Source organism: Polistes canadensis, unplaced genomic scaffold (assembly GCF_001313835.1).
Source record: "Polistes canadensis isolate GaletaPanama2010 unplaced genomic scaffold, ASM131383v1 scaffold_58, whole genome shotgun sequence".
Classification (NCBI taxonomy): Eukaryota; Metazoa; Arthropoda; class Insecta; order Hymenoptera; family Vespidae; genus Polistes; species Polistes canadensis.
Genome location: NW_014569605.1, coordinates 768,595 through 790,792, shown reverse-complemented (window position 1 = coordinate 790,792; position 22,198 = coordinate 768,595). Strand labels below are relative to the sequence as shown.

General features: G+C 28.9%; 3 protein-coding genes and 2 long non-coding RNA genes across 6 annotated transcripts in view; 3 read left to right on the top strand and 2 right to left on the bottom strand.

Moving 5' to 3' along the window:
- Nucleotides 1-158: 158 nt before the first annotated feature.
- LOC106785877 (nucleolar complex protein 3 homolog) lies at nt 159-3,543 on the bottom strand. 2 transcript variants are annotated; one of them, XM_014746677.1, is made up of 10 exons: nt 3,390-3,543; nt 3,039-3,310; nt 2,668-2,968; nt 2,245-2,536; nt 1,829-2,163; nt 1,385-1,755; nt 1,130-1,294; nt 681-1,038; nt 512-609; nt 159-416 (listed from the first exon to the last, which is right to left on the bottom strand). In XM_014746677.1, the coding sequence occupies exons 1-10, from the start codon at nt 3,393-3,395 to the stop codon at nt 212-214; spliced, it is 2,403 nt and encodes an 800-aa protein (XP_014602163.1). In that variant the 5' UTR covers nt 3,396-3,543; the 3' UTR covers nt 159-211. The 2 variants fall into 2 exon arrangements, with proteins under 2 accessions (XP_014602163.1, XP_014602164.1); XM_014746678.1 differs by having other exon boundaries at nt 2,668-2,963; nt 3,390-3,542.
- A 35-nt stretch (nt 3,544-3,578) lies between these two features.
- On the top strand, nt 3,579-4,643 carry LOC106785879. Its single transcript, XR_001381579.1, has 2 exons — nt 3,579-3,950; nt 4,232-4,643. It is a non-coding gene; the product is annotated as an uncharacterized LOC106785879 (long non-coding RNA).
- Nucleotides 4,644-5,114: 471 nt separating this feature from the next.
- Nucleotides 5,115-6,303, bottom strand: LOC106785878. The gene is made up of 2 exons (XR_001381578.1): nt 5,871-6,303; nt 5,115-5,723 (listed from the first exon to the last, which is right to left on the bottom strand). It is a non-coding gene; the product is annotated as an uncharacterized LOC106785878 (long non-coding RNA).
- LOC106785875 (NAD-dependent protein deacetylase sirtuin-1) lies at nt 5,626-11,929 on the top strand. The gene is made up of 10 exons (XM_014746676.1): nt 5,626-5,795; nt 7,053-7,182; nt 7,267-7,501; nt 7,625-7,840; nt 7,927-8,134; nt 8,477-8,635; nt 9,165-9,441; nt 9,536-10,392; nt 10,516-10,755; nt 10,845-11,929. Exons 1-10 carry the CDS (start codon nt 5,648-5,650, stop codon nt 10,937-10,939), a joined length of 2,565 nt encoding a protein of 854 aa, XP_014602162.1. The 5' UTR covers nt 5,626-5,647; the 3' UTR covers nt 10,940-11,929.
- Nucleotides 11,930-17,532: 5,603 nt separating this feature from the next.
- Nucleotides 17,533-22,198, top strand: part of LOC106785871 (ankyrin repeat domain-containing protein 17) — a 20,634-nt gene continuing 15,968 nt past the window's right edge. The window contains exons 1-2 of the mRNA XM_014746672.1: nt 17,533-17,958; nt 21,396-21,839. Of these exons, the coding sequence (XP_014602158.1) occupies nt 17,755-17,958; nt 21,396-21,839 (648 nt within the window). The 5' untranslated portion in view covers nt 17,533-17,754. The remainder of the gene's footprint in view (nt 17,959-21,395; nt 21,840-22,198) is intronic.

The window sequence follows — 22,198 nt, the reverse complement described above, 5'->3', positions numbered from 1 at the left end:
AAAAAAAAAAAAAAAAGAAAAAAAAATATAGAGACAGGAATTTAAAAAAATACGTCGATCTCAGTATAAAATTTTAATAAATATTACCGCTTAATAAAACCAAGAGGATGAAAAATAAAAAAATAAACTTATTGAAATGTATCTAAACATTAAAATTGTATGAAATATAAACACATTTATTACACAAAAATGTTTTATTATACATAACATGTTAACTTTTAGTAATAATTTTATAAAAATCTATGTATCCATCTGAAAATAATTTTGGATTCTTAATAGTGTTAATGTATTCTTCAAATTCATTACTTTTATAGTAATAATCTATCGAATTTGATTTTATCTTCTTAGGTGGAAGTACAGGAGGTTTAAATGCAACACCAGTTGGGTCATATTCTGTATAAAATTGTTCCGGGGTTCTACAAATTTCAGAAGTGAATAATTTTTTATGAATTAAAAACCAGAAAATTTATTTTATTTTTATATATCATTTACTTGATATGAGCATACTTACAGCTTAGCATTATCTGCACTTAAACTTCCTTCACCACTTACAGGTACATTCCATGCTATATTTTTTGCTAATTTCCGAACTACGGGATGATAATGACGCTGCATAATGTGAAATAAATATTAATATAAAATAAACATAATGAATTTTTAAACATTTTAAAAATAAGAACCTGAAGGTCAACGAGCTCCCATAACGCAGAACAATGTGCATTACAATATTCTGGATCTTCAATTTCAGGTTGATAAAAACCATCTCCACTGGTATAATCTGTATCTAGTAAAACATCTACTGCTTTACCAAGTTGCATTATTTGTTTGATAATACATAGTAAGCCAAGTGCTCCATTGTGTTGTAATTGTAAAGTTAAAGTAGCCATTCTTTTTACAAAAGCTACTAAACGTTTAGGAGATATTCTTTTTCTTCTATTAATAAGTACTTGCATTAAAGTTTTTAAAATAATTTCTGTTTCATTTTGCGTTTTACCACAATAAACATTTAAAAGATTTTTATATAGATGTACATAAAATCTGTAAAAAATGTAAATTCGAATATAAATATAACATTTATTTTGTTTTTAATTTTTTTCATTAATTATGTATTATAATAAATTATACATACCTGTAAGGGTCAATATTCAATAATGTACCTTGGCCCGATAATATTGTAAATACGCATTGCACACAATGTAATTGTTCTCTTAATCCTAAATTACCTTCATCCATTAATCTATCTATAACTGTTACTATATCTTGATAAAAATCTAAGTTGATACAATGTGCAAATCTAAAATTGTAAAATATATGTAAAATGAAGATAATTTTCGTTTGAATAGTAAAGTAAAATATGTATAAGTAGTATAAGGATTTATCTTACTTTGCTAAACCTTCCAGACATACTGATAAAATTTTATTATTTGGAGCTTGCTTCAAAATTCGGAAATAAATTGTGAATACCACGCTTGTTATTTCTGTGAAAACTTTTTGTTTCGTCTGTTTATTCTCTTCCGCTTTAGTTTCAAGTAGTTCTTTTTCTACTTGTTCTAACTTTTTGCTCTTTTTCCTTTCCCGTTTGCTTAAGGAAAGGATTCTTTGTTTGTGAGACATCAATCTCTTTTGTTTTGTTTCGTCTTCCTTTTCTTTATCAAGATCAATATCTTTTATACGAAGTGATAAAAGTACAGATAAAACTTCAGGTTGTACACTATGACCTTTAGATTTTATAAATTGATTTATTTTACGTACTATCTGTAATTTATAAAGAATATTTGTATATAAAACATAACACTAATAAGCAAAATAATTTTGTACAATTTCTTACCGTAAGCGATAATTCTCCTCGTTTATCTTCTTTAAATACTTGAGAAATACATTTAACTACCTTTTCTCTTACGCTAGTTTTTTTGTTATTTAATAATGGTATGAGAAAGTTTGCTATATTTAGGGAAAAATTGAAATAAGGGTGTGAAACTAATAATTCGCACATACACATTACTCCAAGTTCTCCCAATAACATTTCTCTTTCATTAACAATTCGTGTATACCCTACTTTTTTTCTCAAAATATTAGACATTTTTTCAAGTTTCTGCAAGTACTGTTTGTAATTTTTTAATAAAACAGCTTCATAGTTATGTAATTGTAATGTTTCCTTTTTCACTAAAAAATACATGAAATTAAAAATACACGTAATTAGATAGTTTCTAAAAATATTTTTATGTATAAACATAATATACAAACATTTGACGCCTTTCGGTTTGAGTTGTAAAATTTGATAAGATGGCAAAAGATCTTTAAATACTTCTAAGAGCGATATCATTGCCAATTTTTTAACCGTGATATAAATTTCTGGATTACTTTCTTCCATGAAATCCAAAAGTATTTTAAAATTATTAGATTTATGTTCTGGATTTTCTAAAAGTGTACTGGATAAAACTCCAATTTTGAAGCGCCTTGATTTTAATATCTCTTCACGACATGCTATAAGTTCTACTGTAGATACTGCTTCACCATTTTCCTTCTTTAAATTATTCTAAAATTTTATTTCATTTCTATTATTATATTCTGCTATTAGATTGAAAAAGTTATAGAATTCAAACAACTTTTATATATAATATAACATATTTTGTAAACATAATATCAAAATAATTTTAAAAGATTTACTTGTAAATATGTATTAATTTCTTCACGGTTATTTTGTTCTTCATCTCTCCAATTTTGCTCAGAAATACTTGCTTCATTATTTTCAACTTCCTGATCTTCTTTTTCTTCTTCTTCTTCTTCTTCTTCTATTATTCTTTTTTCTAACACGCCTTGTTGAGTTTTTATAGGAAGTAGCATACGCATTTTTTTTATACTGTTTCCTTCATTTAACTTAGATACATTTTCTTCGTACAATTCTTCCAGCCGATCATCTTCTTTTTTTCTTTTAGATTTTCGTCCTTGTTTATCGTTGATATCTGTTCTAAAATAAATATTAAATGAAATCCCTTCATTATTAAAATTATATAATTATACAATAATGATTTTTGTACTCATTCAATCTTATTTTTTTCAGTAAATTATAAGATTTATTAGATATAGCATTTTGTAAAAAAGACAAATCGTCTTTTTCGACCATATGTAATAAATCTTCTCCATTATCACTTTCTTCTTCTTCTTGTACGTTGTTTACATTAGGTATAATTTTTTGAATTTGTTTTTTAGGTTGCTTGTGTCTTCGGGTTTTCAATTTTCCTTGTTTTAAAAGTTTTGTTTTTGTCTGATTGTTTCTTTTAATTTTACTAATCTTAGATTTCTTTTGTTTCTGTTAGGAGAAATACAAATATTAACTACTTATACTAGATTATTTTATATTAAATACAAAAACATATTCTGATACTCACGCTCATTTTGATGTATTTTGTTCAAAAGTTACTAAAATCAATTGTATTATCCAAAATCTTGAAAATATTTGAAACTTCTTGAATCCAACACGTGTATCAACAGTAATCATCAATTAATAGGTAGAATTGTACTATATTTGGTTGGTGTAGCTTAAGCTTAGTTTCCATGTAAGTAGAGTCATGCGTAACGTTATAAGGCAACAACGAACCATTTATAAGGGACGCAACTATAAAGGATTATTTCCATGTGGAAAAGATAGAGCGAGATAGAAGATATATCCCTTTTTATCTTTTTTTTTATAGGTTCTTCTATATTTAAGGTATAAATAGACCCTTTTCTGCAGATAAAAACTTTATTTTCTTTTATAATTTAAATTAACGTATCGTTACACTCATACAAAATATTTATTACATTTGTACACAACCTATATAAAATAGGAACAAATTTTATTTCAAAAGCAATTTTGTTAATACGATCTCATATATTTGCTAATTTCGTTCATTTCTAATGATAGTAGTAATTATAACAAATCATTTTATTAAGAAATCAGATAATTTGAGGTAATTAAACTTTTTTTATTTTGCTGTCCGATACAATGCAATTTACTATTTTTACTTAACTATATTAAATCATATTAGAAATGATTAGGAGATTTCTATATTACTCCTGGTAACATTTTTAATACAATATTTGAAATATTTGTCTATATTAATTTAAACTTTCAAATATTATATTTTGCAGTCATCATATATTATCTTGCTATAATTAATATTAATTGTAAAAGAATTTTAAAATATATTAAATAGATTACAGAAGAAAATAATTTTTATTAATTTTCTAGATACTGCAATTCTACGCTCAAGCAACCAGTATAATTATATGAAAGTATTATTTTTATGAACCCATTGATATTAATATCAGTCCAGCGATATTAATATTTTATTGAATAATTTCTGCAAAAAATAAAATATAATACTATTGAAGCAATGAAGCCCTTGCAACCAATGAAGTTGTTTGTACATTCAGTAACATCATCTTTAGTCATTATTACTACGATACACTACTTTTGGTATATTTTTCAAAAAAATTATGTGCCAAAAGATCAACAAGCTGAAATTCCTATACTTGTAATGTTAAGAAGTTTTATAAAAAATGATAATAGTAAAAAACCAGATAATACAAATTAATGTATTGTTAAATTTAAGTAATGTGTACTTCTATTTATTATAATAAATAATAATGCTGAAGAAATATATATATTCATCATAATTTTCATTCTGACATAAGTGATGTAATTATTGAAAAAAGAAATAAGTGGACAGACTATTTACTTGGTCGTTAATAATACTAGACTTACTAAATTCCTTTCAATTTTATAATTAAAAGTATTAGATTAGTATTATCTCATAGTGAGTCTATCATATAGTATTGTTTAATTATTCTTGGTATATAAATATATACGAATATAAATACACACTGTTCTGCATTTAACTATTTACTTATAGTCCACATAATAAATATTTCTTAAGTCTGTAAATAGAATAATAACTATCACAATTATAAAAAACTGATAAATCGATAAAAATATATAATTGCCATCACTTGCTTAACCTCTAGGCGTAACCAAATATAAATGCGAAAGAGTTCACTGTTGTTTGGCGTAAGAATTAATTGCCCTTTTTTCCTTATCTATTTCTTTTTTTAAATAAGACAATGCATCCCAAAAATGTGTGACTTCTTCTATTTAAATTCTATTTGACATATACATTTGCATGTCAGATATACAGAAGGAATGCTAACAGATTGTTAGTACTTTATCATAAGTTACTAAGTGATAAATTTGTATTGTATTTTAACAAAGATATTTAGATACAATATATTTTACTTATTCCAATTAATATCTTTAGATATTGAGTATGTGCGTGTAATGTTAAAAATAATAAAAGTAATAACGCATTTATTTGATAAACTTTCTCTAAATACAAATTTATAATAAAGTGTATAATACAATATATATCTATATTCTTTTAGGGAGAATTATCTTCGGGATTAAAACATAAGTAGTTAAAGTTAATGGCGATAATTTGCAATGATGGTTTTTGTGTCATTATTTGATTTTATTGTTAAGTGGTAGAAATCGGTCTAGTTGTCGTCTCCTATTCCCATGTAAGAGCAAGGAGGGGATATTATGGATAAAAGCGACCTCTGTTAAGCTACCGGCCCGCTCATCAAAGTATGCAATGCATTGCTGTTGAAAATGGCGTCGGGCTCGGAGGTGCCAGAATATTCGTCCCCAGCAAAACGGCGAAAGGTCGACGGTTACGATTATACGTCTATCAACAGTATTGAACCAGATTTCAGAGATAACGAGATCGTACAAGACAGAGCTAATGAAGATTTTGAAGGTAAGTTAACAATATTATGAACAATTAATTAAACAAATCGACCAAATTTCAAGATGGCGGAGCGAAAGGCGTCACCTCATTTTCCATGCTCTGTCTTAGCTTGATCCTGTTTGCAGCGAGTACTGAGGACGCCATGACAGTTGCGCTTCGTGCGTCGTATTTTCTAAATACTTTACTTCTACCGCAGTTAACAGTTTCCTCAAGCAACTTTATAAGGCCGGTATTCTATGACTTCCTTGCTATTGGTCGCATTTTTTCTCAATGTCGCGTAGAAAAAGATAAAAAATAAAAATTAGAAAAAAAAAAAAGAAAAATTGTTCAGAACATAAAGCATTCGAGACGCGTATCGAAGGATTAGTGTGACAGTAGCGTCTCAGTGCGCTTCATTCGCAGAGATTCACAGATGGCACAATTCTCACATAAAAGAGAAAAGTAACTGTTTTCCCTTCATTGCGCATATACATCGATAGGCGGGAAAAATATGTTCTACGAATATATATAATCATTTTTATAGAATATATATATATATATATATATTTATACATACATACATATATGTATATATAAATAAAAGCTATTTTATAAATAATTCATCGACTTTTATAAATGGATAGCAATTTTTTTTTTTTTTAATAAAATCATCTTTCTTTTCCCCCTAATAATAAATGTATCTTTGCATATAATCGATAATATGCTTTTAATAATTTTTTTTATATATGAAAGCAATGATTTATAAATTTAATAATGAGATGACATTTTTAAATGTATATAGACATTTTTTTTTAATTGAATATTAATAAATAAGCATTTTCTTTTATTTTAAAAAGAAGAATCAACATTAAATAACAAAGATTAACTTATTTTTATAATGTCATCAAGTAACTTAAAATGTATATTTATGATCCATTGATGTCAAAATAGAATTTAATAGATTTATTGTACTGTTTTATTTCTAAAAGGACATAAGGTTGTTAGAAATTCTTTGTTTTTTTTATAATGAAATATTAAATTAGAACAAAAAGAAAAAATATTTTTATTTGAAATAATAATTTATAATTGCATGAGTATATTACTGATTGAAATCATCTTTAAAATTAAATACATATATGCAATATTTAATAGATTTTATATCATAAAAATATATAGTATTGTTTTTGTTTAGATTATTTATACAATTATGCGAAGAATTTAATACGTAATTTTAAACTTGTAGAATAAATTAATGAATAATTATTTTTTTTTTTTTTATAAATACAGAAACTTCGGGTACAGACAGCGCATATGCTGAGTTAAGCGATGAATCCAAGTCTGCTTCCACATCTTCAGATGCTACAAATTTGACATCTTCATCTACAGTTGATTCAACCAGTGACGATACTGGATGCCCGTGAGTTTTAATTCATTAAATGGTATGATTTTATATTGTGCTTTAGATATTTTATGTTATTTATTGTTATCACTCGTGCATTAGGATTGACACTGCAGACGAAAAAGACGAAGTGTCATCGACTGTATCAAACTTGTCAGATTTATCAGGTTTGTCTGAACTTTCTGGTAACGGAGAAGTTGGTGTTCAGTGTCGAAACGCCTGTTCGTGGGTGCAAAAGCAAATGTTAACGGGTACAGATCCACGAGATCTTTTGCATCACCTACTCATGGATTCCACACATATTCCTGAGCAGGTTGATGACCTGACATTGTGGAAGGTAGAGAGATCTCTATTATATAGTAGACAGAAAATGAAGATATATTCAATAAAATGATACGACGAATACAATTGAAATATTTATGATGAGCATATACTAATGCTAAGTAATTTCATATTTTAGATAATAATAAATATGATGTCTGAACCACCACGAAGACAAAAGTTAAGGCATGTAAATACATTATCCGACGTTGTTAGATTAATTCGCAATAGTAACAAAATCATAGTTTTGACGGGCGCCGGTGTTAGTGTAAGTTGTGGTATACCTGACTTCAGAAGTAGAGATGGTATATATTCAAGACTTGCTCAAGATTTCCCAGATTTACCCGACCCACAGGTAGTGCGAATTAATTAATTTGTTTGCTTTAATAAATTTTTGTACTTTAATAAATTTGATTTAACTTTATCACATTTATTTCGTAGGCTATGTTCGATATCAATTATTTTGGCCAAGATCCCAGACCATTTTACAAATTTGCACGTGAAATATATCCAGGACAATTTAAACCTAGCCCCTGTCATAGGTTTATTAAAATATTGGACAAACAGAAAAAACTATTACGAAATTATTCGCAAAATATCGATACTTTGGAACAAGTAGCAGGCATTGAAAACGTGATAGAATGCCACGGTATGTAAATTCGATATTCCTGTGGTACAGGCAACTCCACTATAACATGATTAATTCGTACTATGTTATGGGAAATTAGTCAAATGAATGCGGTACATATTTAAAACTATTCTCGGAAGATATCATGTTATAGAAGAGTATTTCGCAATTTTTGTACCGTGTTATATCTAAACCGTGTTCTCGGAGTATCGTATTATTGAGGAGTTGTTTGTACTCAGGAAAAGATTGAAACGTAAGATCGAAAATATCTTTCGTAAAGTAGAAAAATTATCGATATTTTTTAAATCGTCTTGTGTTTTGTTATACTTACATTTTTCTTATGTTTTCTTTTTTCTCTAAAAGGCTCCTTTGCTACTGCTTCCTGTACAAGGTGTAAATATCAAGTTAAAGCAGACGACATCAGAGAAGACATTTTTGCCCAAAGAATACCTTTGTGTCCAAAATGCAGAGTGAACACCCTACCGTCAATAGCAGAGACCAACCCCAACGATAATTATAGAGGTAAATGGATAATCCATTTATATTTGATCTCCGCTGATAGTATATTTATTTGCAGTCTTTCGTAATCTGGCTTATCAGTTTCTATGGTATGGAAACTTAGCTATCTAGAGATAGTTTCTGCTATTAGCCTTTCCTATATTGTGTCGCGAGTCGATGGCCATGTGAGAACGTTATCTGCTCTTCTCGGAATACATCTTCGCTAAATGATGTTGCCATTTACACTGATCCACACATAAGTCGATATGTCAATCATAACTGCGAGTAAAACCTCGCTTATTAATAAGCATAATAAGGTAAACTTATAAAATTGCATCAAATAACCCCGTAAACGCCAATCAGACGTGGTTACGGGCTTAGAGTTTACCGCTTGCCATTTTATCAAATTTGACATTTAAAATTGAAATATGTTATGATTGAGTAAAAAAGACGCCATAACTCTGTGAACCTAATTTGTATTTTTTTTTCTCCATATTTAATCGAAAAAATCAATTTAGTATATAAAATACATTCTTGTCTTTTTCATTTTCAGATCTCGTGTCTCAAGGTATTATGAAACCAGATATAGTCTTCTTTGGCGAAGGTCTTCCGGATGCATTTCACGATGCCATGGCTAAAGATAAGGACGACTGCGACCTTTTAATTGTTATTGGATCATCATTAAAGGTTCGACCAGTAGCATTAATTCCATCATCAATTCCATCTCACGTCCCACAAATTCTCATCAATCGGGAGTCTCTACCGCATCTCAAATTTGATGTTGAATTATTAGGAGATGGTGACATTATTATAAATCAGCTTTGCCATCTGTAAGTTAAAAATATAGATTTTCTTTTCCATTTTATCTCACGCGAGTATTAGGATTCCTAATAAGATGATGCTTTTTTTTGTTTGTTTTCACAGAATGGGTGATAGTTACAAAGAAGTATGTTGGCGTGAAAAAGTCTTAAAAGAGGCATCTCAACTTTTACCATCGCGTTGTATGCCGGATGATACGTGGGAACACAGTCAAGATATTACCGATCATGTAATATTACCACAAAGCAGTACAGACGACATTTTAACGTCACATAATATATCTTTGGAGAGTCCAAATAATTTAATGATTAATCCAAATCCGATAGCTCAATTTGTTCAAAATACAACAGACGTCTGTGTTTCTTCAACTTTCCAAATTGATCGTACAGAACATGTAGAAGAAACATATAACTTAGGCGAAAGTCCGAAGCGAAGATTAGACATTTCCAGTAATGAAAATAGTCCGAAAAGAATAAATCTTGGGTGCCATTCCGTAATAAATTATGTTGCGTATAATAAGGATACAACAGAAACTAGTGATCAAACGATACAATCTCTAGAATCTAAGAATCATATTATATCCGTGGAATCAACATCCGAACATAATGGTCAAATCTATAACTTAGAAGAATGTCAAGTGGCACCAAGATTAATCGAATTTCCTTCGATCAATACATTAACAGACATTACTTTAGAAACAAATCGATTTGTCGGCAGTAGGGAAGAAATAAAAAAATCTGACGATGAATCCACATTAATGAATCATATTGGGTTTGAAAAAACCGGTTTTAAACCTCGTCAAACATCTATTGATTCGGCTATGGATTCTGGTATAGGTGATAGTTGTAACAGCGTTGACAGTTCAGAAGAAAAAGGTGAAATTGGAGAATCGAAATCGAATGACTTGGAGAGATATTGTTGGCCATCTAAAATTAGAGATAGTCTTACTACTAGACTACCAGGTATATTTTATATGTTTGTATATACAAATAAAATTAATGGAAATTTTTAATTTAAATCTAACGACTTCTTGAATTATTATAATAATTTGATTAAAATTTGGTGTTTTCTTTTTTTTTTTGTAGATAATTCATATTATCAATTGACACCTGGAAGATATATTTTCCCGGGAGCAGAAATATATTCTGATCCCGAAGATTATGATAGATATTCTTTATCAGCGAATTCCGAAAGTTTTGATAGCGATAGTGAATCTTCATCAGGAGATGAAGAAGAGGAAGAAGAAGAGGAGGAAGAAGAGGAAGAAGAGGAAGAAGAAGAAGGTGAGACAGGAAGGGAGCAGGAAGAAGAGATACATGACACTTGTAAGTTCTTTTTCTTTTTTTTCACCTCTATATATTTAATTCCCACAAATTTAACGTATCTTTATTTTTGTTTTCACTAACTTTTCCAGGTTCCACTAATAATCCAATAGAGAAAGTTAACAATGAAGTCGAAGACAACAATGTAAACTGGGCAAGTAATTCGTATAGTTGTATACAACATTGAACGTGTACAGATATGTGGCAGTCAATTTCAGTCACTGTTACTTTCAAATGAATTTTTAGCAGAATTTGATGATATCGTTGAGTAGTTAATGTACAGTGCAATTCTTATCAACGTAAAATAAAGCAATGTTCGAGATATACGTTATCATACACGGAATACACACGAATGAATTGTGTAGTCTTCTTGCTTGGAAGGTAGAATTAAGTTATATCAAGAGATAGGGGACAAAAGATTTTTCCTATACAATTCATTAGACATGAGATTATGGGTACTTGATCATAAAGTAATATCACCACAGAATACTGAAATGTTTAGTTTTTACTCATGGTTGTAGACTTAAAAAAAAAGAACAAGGTTGAACTTAATTGACAATTCTTTTGAAATTAGAGTTACATTGTAAATGATGTAACATATTTCACAATTTTAGCATATACATCCAATGATTTACAGAGTGTATATACATTTCTATCGTATATTACTCTGTAATATCGTTTATAATGCATTCATAAAGTTTAATTAATTAAATAAAATAGAGAAAACTTTTGAACATCGGAAGAAATCGTTGTTTAGAATTTTTACTTATAGATTCTATAAATTGCACTCAGGAGTTTCTTTATAAAAACTGCAATATGATTGAACAAAACTTTATATTGTGAAATAATTTGGTAAAGGAATAGAAAAAAATAATAGCTAATCTTCATGGAAATGATAAGTATTATATCGTCATAAATTGAAAATTACTTAAACCCATCAATCGATTTTTACAAATTGAAAGCATTTTTCTTCAAATAAGAAAAGAAGTCGCATTTCTCATGACGGTCTCCGTGTATCGTATTTGATAATATTCGAGATGAAATGACGTAATATATTACATCAGCATAGGCATACCAATGTAACTCGAACTCACAAATACGTTATATATTCGAGAAATCCCAAATTATTTTATAAGTATACAGAAATCCTCTATCGTATTATTATTATTATTATTATTATTACAATTATTATTATTATTATTATTATTATTATTATTATTATTACTATTATTATTATTATTATTATTATTTATCGATCGAATTCATTATTTCTATTCGTCATATCGTTTTACTTTTAATTACGACAAACTCTTAAAAGGGTGAAAGAGTGGAGGGCGNATTATTATTATTATTATTATTATTATTACTATTATTATTATTATTATTATTATTTATCGATCAATTCTTTAAAAAAAATTGTGTAAATATAGATATAATTATATCATATGATTTCGTATTACCAGAGAACATCATGAGATGACAACAGTATGCAATAAATATTCTTTTGTTCTTCGTATTTGAGAGCCAAAGTATTGAAAGGATTGTAAATATCGAGCAATCATATATAGAAACACATTTAATATGAGCACTTTAGATTAATGACCATCTCGTGCAAAGAAAAAAAAACTACATTTAATATTAAATATTTTAATGTTTTCAACTACGTAATCAATCATACTCAGTATGCACGCAAATTTACGCTATAAGTAGAGATTGGCACCGAAATAATAGAAATACGAATGTAATTAAGTCGAAAAAAAATCATTGTCGTTTAATATTTCTTTGAGATGGTCGGTAGAAAATGACACAATTTGTTTTTCTTTTTTTATTTTATTTTTGTTATTGTTATTTTTTATTTGTTTTTTAAAAATACATAAAATCTTGGTTGCAAAGAAAGCTTCAAGAAAAATAACAATTGAAATTAAATTTCATCAAATGTTGTGTTTCCATTAAAAATTAATTTTGTGACTCGTTAAATGCGCGTGTTAGTACTCTTATTACAATTTATGTTATCTATTAAACCCTATTATTGCTCCAATTTTAAACTATATATTAATATTCTTCTTCTTCTTTATCTTTCTCTGCGATTTTGCAAATAACAGAGATATCAATTTTTCGATTGTAACGTGTATTTCATGTTAAAATTTATTACTCCATTTGAAAATTAATGGTATATATTTATATACAAGAATGGGTTAAAAAATTTGGAGAATTAACATTAAAAAACTTAACTTTTTTTTAAATAAAAATGAATTTGGTCGAGAAACAAATTGTTTCTGTGTTAGACTGCAAACTTTTCAATCCACCCTTTACATATATACATATATACGATGTATATATGTATGAGAGTATGTATTTTGTATCATACAGATTTTGTAGATTAGAGTGTTATGTCTTAAAGTTTTTGATTTTTCTTCAAAAAGAAAAAGATAATGAAAGGTTTCTTAAAAAGTTACGTTCCTCGAGTGTGACATTGGCGACAAAAAAGAAAGCTTCTTTCTATACCCCAGTTTTAAATTGTCAATATAATTTTTTTTCATTTCTTTTTCATTTCTTTTTTACTTTTTTTTTTTTTTATATGTACATCAGCACGATTACAACGATGGTCTTAATGAATTTGGCAATTAATAATTTAAGCTTATTAAGTTCGACTTTGTTTCATTGGAGCACGGGCGAATGTACAAAGCAATGTTGGATAGCTTCGCATTGCGTGTTATTTTTATATGAATGAAAAAAAAGGTTAGATTAGTAATTTACAGGATATAATAAATACAAAGAACAACAAATGCATTAACTTTCGACAAACCCTTTGACGTCGGCATCATAATGTACGATTATTATTGCAATATGGTGTACTGTAAAGTTCGAGCCGAATGTGTTAGAATAAATCGGGCATTTTATATGCAGGCGTCAAAAGAAAAAAGAAAAAACGAGGGATTTGTCAAAGTTATTATTATAGTTGAAAAATAATAATAATTAAAAGAAAAAAAAAAGAAATTGTACAGAATAATTATATGCGCAACAAGCAGATTACGAATACAGATAACGTTAATATGTACTCATAGCAATGTCCTACATCTCACCCTCCCCCCTTCACTCGAGATCGGGCATTGCTTTACGGAATTTGACATGTAAACGATAAAATACGCATATAAAGAAACACACACGTCCGTTTAGTTACTAGAATCTTGCACTAATTAAAAGCATCTAGTAATACATTTATAAACGTGGCTAAAAGAAATGAAGTTTTGTCTTCTAAGTTTTAAAACCACGTATCCTCTTTTGGACGTTTATTGTCACACATCTATAAAAATTCCAACTCAGAGAAGAATCGAAGACTCTTAATATGCTACCTTTATGTATGCTTTGCATATATATATATATATATATATATATATATATATATGTATACACATATATTCTGGTTCCTTACAGTAAGAGTCAATTTTATAAGATTAGACGAAGAGATTATCTTCTGCTTTGTACAAATGGCTTTATTTATCATTGTTTTGTGAAGTAACACATAGAAGCAGATTAAGAATTATTTTATGAAAGGATTCTTCTCTTTTATCCATTCTTCGTTTTATCTTTACTCTCCTTTTATTTATTTAGGATATTATAATCTGAGAGTGTAAAAGCCACCTTACGCATATATATATATACACAACACACACACACACAAACATCGTACATATATACATCTAATTACACGAGACTAAAAGTTGGTTTTTATTATTGCGCCCAAAGTTACACAAATCTTTTGGAACATTATCTTTCTGCTATTGATAACTTTAAATGCTATAGAATTAAAGGGATGTTAGTTTAATCTATTAATATTTAACGAAAACAATTAATAATCTATCCTTTACATATTCCACCTAATTTGTATCTTTCATTCATTCAGATAGTATTACTGAATATGGAAAATTTTATATAATTTCATTATATTGCGTATACTTATATATTATACTTATACTTATAACTATTATTTTTAAACTGTTTAGTTCGTTTAAAAATATTAAAACTTCATTCTATAAACGTATTCAATCGATTCAGAAAGAGAGGAGTGTTCATTTACGAAGATTTGACAATCATACCAACTTTTTTTTCAAGAGTACTGACTTTTTGTATAAATGCATCATGTAAATATTTATTATTTTAACTATATGTAACGAATTATAGATCTCGTCGTATTAGTTGAAACATGAAATAATGTATGCGAATCGTATAATTTGTATCTCAGTGACATATATATATATATATTTATTTATGTATATACATATGTATATAATTATTCGAAGAAAAGAGAATAAAGAAAAATAAATTTGTACAATTCAGCTAATGCGACGAAAATAATAGAAGCAGTTCTGGATTTTTTTATAATTTGTTATTTAATCTAAAGAATGTTAAAAGAAAAAAATGTTCTCTATTATAAACGTTGTAAGTTTTGTTTTTTGGTATTACTAACGTGTAAGCTTAATCTTTTAAATTAAACATTTTTCTATAATAGCTGCTACACGATTTATTCCATCACCCAACAGAGTCCTCTAACAAATTATTACTAATTCTTATTTGCATTTAATTAGCACGGAAACAAAAAATTGTGTAGCAAGAATCATTGTACGAATAAAAGTGAAAACAAAAACGGCAGTACGATATCGAGTCTTGTCTTCACCTTTATCGATAATATAACAAAATAAAAGAAATCATTTTGATTTATGTGCTTTGACGTGTCATCATTTACAAGTATCTCTATTCAAAAGACGTACACTTGTATTTTAAGTCTTGGTAATTATCAATGTTGTGTGTATAATAAGATAAACAATAAGTCACAAGGGTGATTTAAAACAAAAAACATTGAATGCAAATATATCTAAGATCAATTGTATGTTAAGTCTTGTTAAATATAAGCAAAAACAGTTTAATGTGTAATTTACTCAAATCCATATTTAAGAATCATTAGAAAAATTAATGTAAAATAGCTTTTTTCTCACACATTTAGTATATAAGGGGAAAAAAACATTAAAATAATACATAAGAAAAAACAAGTACAATGCATTAAAAAGCAATAGCATTAAGGTAGTATGATATACTGCTAAAAGTACTTTTAGATATTTGACATTTATCATATTATATTTTACTTCTACAAAGCTTTCTATTTTTGATTTCTTTAATAATGCTAGATTATTATCGCTTAATTTATTTACTGTAAAGTAAACCATATTAAGACATTATATATATATAAATACCTAATGAAATATTTTATAGTTATTGTAGAAAATAAATTACTTATGTGTTTTTGTAAAAGATATACTTTCATTATGCAAATCAGAATAATTACTCTGATATAAATTTTTACTTAATTTGATATACTTTAAATAAAATATAATCAAATTATTAAAATGTTCTTTATGTTGCATTTATTTCTCTATACCTGAATATATAATTTACAATATTTCAGGTACATCTAAATATGAAATTCCGTCGTAAAAATACAATGTTCATGATTAAATAATAATATTTAATATGTTAAATACTATAAGTTTAGTATCACATAGTTTATGTTATAGATTTGTAACGTTTGTGTTTATAAATGCAATAAAGCTGGTATTAATGATATATATATTTTTCTTTTAGGGCAATAAAGTTTTAAGTTTTTTCTCTTTTATTCTGAAAGATTCTATCTCTTTCTAATGCATAGTTATTTTATTTTGAATATGTATTTATTGCATAATAATTTTCTTATCACATAAACACATATAAAGATTAATTAAATAATATATAACAATTATTTTATTATTATTTTTATTATTTTTTAATATAATTGTAGAGTATTAAAAAAAATATATATATATTTTGTCAAAGTATTACCTTATTATAATTCTATAAGTATAATTTCATTCATTAACTTATCTTTCACTGCTATATAAATTACTAATTATTTATTTAAAACAACATATACTGGATGCGCAAAATATGAAATTGCATTTGATAAAGTAAAAATAATATTTAACGTCATGATTCAGTTGAACATTTTACATTATCGGTATTTTATAATTAACATTAACAAATTGTATCGTATAAATATACTTCCTTCAACATTTACTTTTATTTAGTAAAAGTAGTAAGAATAGCAAATTAAAAGTAAATTCATTTTTACAATGTTTTTAGACATACGGAATTACTGAAATATAATTGGCCAAGAAAACAAGATGGTGGACAAGATATGCTACTTCACTTTTTAAACTAAAATATTCTATTACTAGAATTATTTTTTCTACATATTATTTCGTATATCTCAAAAAAGAATCTAAAACAAGAGATAAATAAATCATAATTACAGATAACTTAAATTAACGTAAAATATATAGTGAATTTAAAGTTATATAATTAGTAATTATTGCGACTGTAATTATGACATATATAAGATATAGTTTTCTCTCTTATATTTTATATTTCGTAAAAAAGAATATACTTCAGCAACTAATTATACTATATATTCTTTTCGAAAACAAATATTTCTTAAAAACAATGAATAATTTGAGAAGAAAAATGATCATTAGGTCATTCGCTAAGTATTTGTAGCTCAGTGACGCATATGATGGTTGTGTATAATTTTTTAATCGAATTATAAATAATATTAATAAATGCATACGTCTAACGATTATTTATATAAAGTTATTGGAGTTCGTATATCGTGAATATGAAATTAAACGTGTACGAAAAAAGATTAAATGGAAAAAGAGGAACAGACGTGAAAGCAAATTCGAAATTTCGCGCCAAGAGAAAGGCACTGTGACCCGTCGTATCATACCAAATCGCACGAACGGTTGAAAAGGCATCCGGGACTTTGCTGTCGGCCATAGTGGAAATGGCGGGTGTTAGCTTACGTGAATGACGGCGACCGTGCTTGAGATTATCGTCAAAAAGCAAGTGTTCCGTGTGTGTTTCGCGACACGGAAGCGATAACTTAGTGTCATATGATTCATCTGGAAGGTAAAGATGCAGAATGTAGCACAAGGAACAACCTCGGATAGTCAAAATCACGAAAAATCAGCGAGCGTTCACCACGATACTGGGAAGACGTCGTCGACTCCCCAGTCCTCGAACTCTAGTCCCACCAAGTCGGAAACCGAGACCTTTTCAGAATTGCAGCCACGCTTTATGACAGACTCGTCGGAGAGCGAAGAAGACAGCGTTTCAGAGGTAAACGCAAGACCAATTTATATTAAAGAATAATATCTTTGTGAGACGAGTCGGAGAAACAAGAAACATGGATGTGTATGAGTGTGCTAGAAAGAGAAAAAGAGATAGAGATAGAATAAAAGAAAGAGAGAGAACCCGTCCCTGCATCGAGTCATCCGTTCGTGATCGCTAGACTTTCGACGAGTGCCTCTCATGAGACACGTCAATCGCGACGAGTCGCGCGCGTGCATTTCTACTTCGTTAACCAAAAATATGTCCTCATTTTTCTAGGAACAAAGCTTATACATGTCTTCTTAGATTGTTGATAGAATGTTTCGCTTACAAGAATTTATCAAGAATTATTTTGTTAGGAACACTTCTTTCGCGTTTTTGCGAATTTCTCTAAACATAGTGTAGTACGCATGTACTTCTTTCTATTAGGTACGATCTCATTTCGATCCAATTATATATATATATATATAAGTACATATTATATATATAATATATATAGTGTACAAACCCAATATATTGTGGTTAAAAAATTATTTTAAAACGATTGCATTTAACTTTCGGAATTCTCGGCATTTAATTCTATAGAAATTTTCTTATCGTCGGTGTTGCTTACTAAGAGCCCATTGGGATCATTCTCGTTTGACTTTGCATTTAGCATCGAATGCGTTGAGTATTCTTTCTTCAACAAATGCGGAATTACATGCCATTTATCTTACCTTGCTACCTTTGATCGGGGGGAGAAAGGAAAGAGGAAGTAGATGATAGAGGAGGATAGATGAGCGGAGTGGTAGAAAAAGAGCGGGGGGAAGAGAGAGAAGTGAGAGAGAGAGAGAGAGAAAGAGAGAGAGAGAGAGAGAGAGAATGAGTGAGAATGAGTGAGTGAGTGAGACAGAAAGAGAACGAAGGAAAGGAAGAGCGAAAGAACAAGCGAATAAGCGAATGAATAAACGATAAAGGAAATTCGCATAGAGAAGTTATATAATCGGAATGTATGCGTTTATAGGTAGCGACGAACATTAGTGAAGACTCAGTGCACAAGAGACAACTGCAAGTCTTCTCTTTTCTTGTAAAACGCAAAGACAGTCCTTCGATACTTTCCTTCTCTCTTCTTATCCTCCATTATACCCGTCTATCTATACCCCCTTTTCCTGCATCTCTTCTGAAAACTCGTCCTTTAGCATTTAAATTCGTTGTTCTCTTGAAGACAAAGAAAGGCTATAAAAATATTAGAAAATAATATGAAAAGCTGTGCATCATCATTATCGATAAACTATTCCTGTAGTTATATTATTGGTGCCATTCTGATGGTTAAAATTCGTGTGCCATCTCGTGTCTCTCTCTCTCTCTCTCTTTCTTATATATCCCACATGCTGCAAGAGTGTGTATATACACGCCGCTTGAACTTCTTAGTGGCATGCTGCATAACCATGCGCGTGCGCATACACCGACGAACGCGCGTGCGCGCATTCGTGTGTACGTATGTGTCTAGTCTGACACATGCTCGCGATTGGAACTTGCACTTTAACTGGATAGGGACGCGCGCGCTCGCGCTATGTACGCGTGCGCGCACGCGCTCTAAACGTAATATATAGCGATATGTATATCTATATGTACAAGCAAGTGTAGTATCACTGCTATATATCGTGTATGTTGGGCGCCACCCAGCGGATTTCGTTTGTATTTTTCACGTTTGGTGCGTGTTCATGAAGGCTTGTCTGCTCGTTTATATATTCCTCGCTCGCTCGGTCGCTTTCCTTCTTGTTGTTGAACGCGTATGCGAGGAAATTCTAGAGAGCAAGACTACTATATTCTATAATCTACGATAAACCTTTGCAGAATTTCGTCTTCTTTCTTTCTTTCCTGTTCTTCTTCCCCTCCGATTACCTTTCTATCCAGTCTTCTTCCTGTCGCCTCCTCTTTCCCCCTCCATCTCCTTTTCCTCCTCCTCCTCTCGAGCGCTCTATCGTTCTCTTGCCTCTCTTGCGCGATTTTAAGATCGTGTTCGTTATTAAAACAGAGTGGACAACAACGATCGGGAACGAATTAACACGCCTAAATCTATTTATTTTGGAACAGAGCAAAATACTAAGTTCTAGCATAGGTACGCATAAAATAGTAATTAATCGAGGAATTACTAGCTTTGTGTCTCCTTTTTGGAATGGCTGCACATATTATTCTTATATCCGTTTAGTTGCCAGGTTATTCTCATACTTTCACTCGCGAATTCCTTCCTCATTTTGAAGTATTGTTTCCAACCGATTATCGTTTAAACTAGGAAAATTATTCTATTATATAGATGTGAAGTTAAGATGGGCGAAGTACGCGTTTTAAGCTCCTTCATTTACATTTCTCTCCGTTGATTTGACGTGGCTTTAATGCTTTATATTTCTCAGCTATATTGTAAATAATTTATATCATTACATTATTCTGATATTACATTTCTCTTTATTAAAGATTATAGTTATGTTATACGATTGTATATAAAAACCGTTGATAGTTGCTGCTATAGGCGGAAATAACCTCAATTATTTTGGAACGTCACGTCTTACAATCGTGTCAAAGCTGATGATATACCGCGCTATTTGAGTAATTTTACAATAAATCGTATTTCTCGATTTATTTTCATTATTCGGTTATGCTCTTAACCCTGATAAAAAATCAATTATGATTACTGTGTATTTTTTATAGGTTTTGTTGTAATTTATTATCATGTAGAAATATATATATATTTTTTAATGTGTTCATTTAACACTTTATTTCTTGATATATTATTTGGCTACATTTCATTGATCAAATCTCTATATTTGATTATAGAACAAAGAGATTTCGTTATTTTTAATTAAACTTACATACTTCACCTTTATTATAAGTCATTTTTAAACATTAGCAAGTAATATAAATTTTGTATTTATTACCTTTCATTACTACTCTCACTGAAGTTAATTTACTTTCACGCACAGAGATGTTTTTGTTGTATCTATAATCAAGTAATATTTGTTATTATATATTCAGAATTAAGGTTATCTTTTTTGCATAGTTATTGGTCTTCATATATTGTGCTTGTATCTTTTGTATTTATATTAATTTCAGTTTTTAACAATTCTTTTCTTTGCAATCAATGCATATTATTTTACTTTATTATTATGCTAGATATTATTTTATAAGAAATTTATTACATATATAATTTTTCATTTATTCTTTAGTTTTTTAATCGAAGATTATATAATCTTTTGACTTGGTAATTCATGTTTCTCAGTAAAGAATTATTTCTTTTTCTTCGACATCAAATGGTTAAAAAATACAAAGAATTTTCTTATTTAGAGAGAAAAACATTTATTTACATTGATACTCGTATTAATTTTAAGTTAATTACATAGTCAAAGTTGAAGTTGCTTTGTATGAATATTAATTATCTTTTATCGGTATTGTTTCTGTAATAATTATAGGTGGAGTGTTTTGCAATTGATCAAGTTGAGTTGGATGAAGATAATCATCTAGAGTCATCAAAATTTCTATTGAACCCGGAGGACCCTGAAAGGTCAGTAGATCCTGTAACTCAAGCGCGTTTGGAAGCTCTTCTGGAGGCAGCAGGTATAGGCAAATTGTCGTCAGGCGATGGGAAGCACTTGGCAGATCACGAGGTGCTCCGTCGTTTAACATCTAGTGTTTCTTGCGCATTGGACGAAGCAGCAGCAGCATTAACGCGTATGCGTAGTGATAATCCACGTGCCCAAAACGAGAAGCGTTCGCTTGTGGAGGCCTGCACTGACGGAGACGTTGGTACTGTAAGAAAATTGCTGACAGAAGGTCGCAGTGTTCACGAAACAACAGAAGAAGGAGAGAGTCTACTCTCTCTTGCTTGTTCAGCTGGTTACTACGAGCTTGCTCAGGTTTGTCCTTTTGTTCTCTTGTTTTGTACTATGTTTCAGATCTATTTATATTAGAGAATAAATATATTTGTTGTTTATTCAAATATTATGAATTTTTTATGTATACACACACACACACATTATTAATCATGTGTATACAATTTTAAATGTGCATGGTATACCCAAATGTTATACGTGTGGATAAATATTTTACGGTACATGCGTCTAACATAATTATGAGTTTATATTTTTATAATTAACAATTATTTTATTTCATGTTTGTTTTTTAACAATTATATTATTATATATAAAAATAAAAATAGACATAAGACAAATGTTAATAAAATAGTTATAAAAGAGTAGTATAACAAGATAATTAT

What these genes read in the sequence shown, in the direction of transcription:
- LOC106785877 (XM_014746677.1), bottom strand. An exon ending in CAAACCGAAAGGCGTCAAAT is followed by an intron (nt 2,164 to 2,244) that starts GTTTGTATATTA and finishes TGTATTTTTTAG; the next exon opens with TGAAAAAGGAAACATTACAA. An exon ending in AGTGCAGATAATGCTAAGCT is followed by an intron (nt 417 to 511) that starts GTAAGTATGCTC and finishes TGAAATTTGTAG; the next exon opens with AACCCCGGAACAATTTTATA.
- LOC106785875 (XM_014746676.1), top strand. Translation starts at nt 5,648, where the DNA reads ATGGCGTCGGGCTCGGAGGTGCCAGAATATTCGTCCCCAGCAAAACGG. An exon ending in AGCTAATGAAGATTTTGAAG is followed by an intron (nt 5,796 to 7,052) that starts GTAAGTTAACAA and finishes TTATAAATACAG; the next exon opens with AAACTTCGGGTACAGACAGC. An exon ending in TCTTACTACTAGACTACCAG is followed by an intron (nt 10,393 to 10,515) that starts GTATATTTTATA and finishes TTTTTTTTGTAG; the next exon opens with ATAATTCATATTATCAATTG.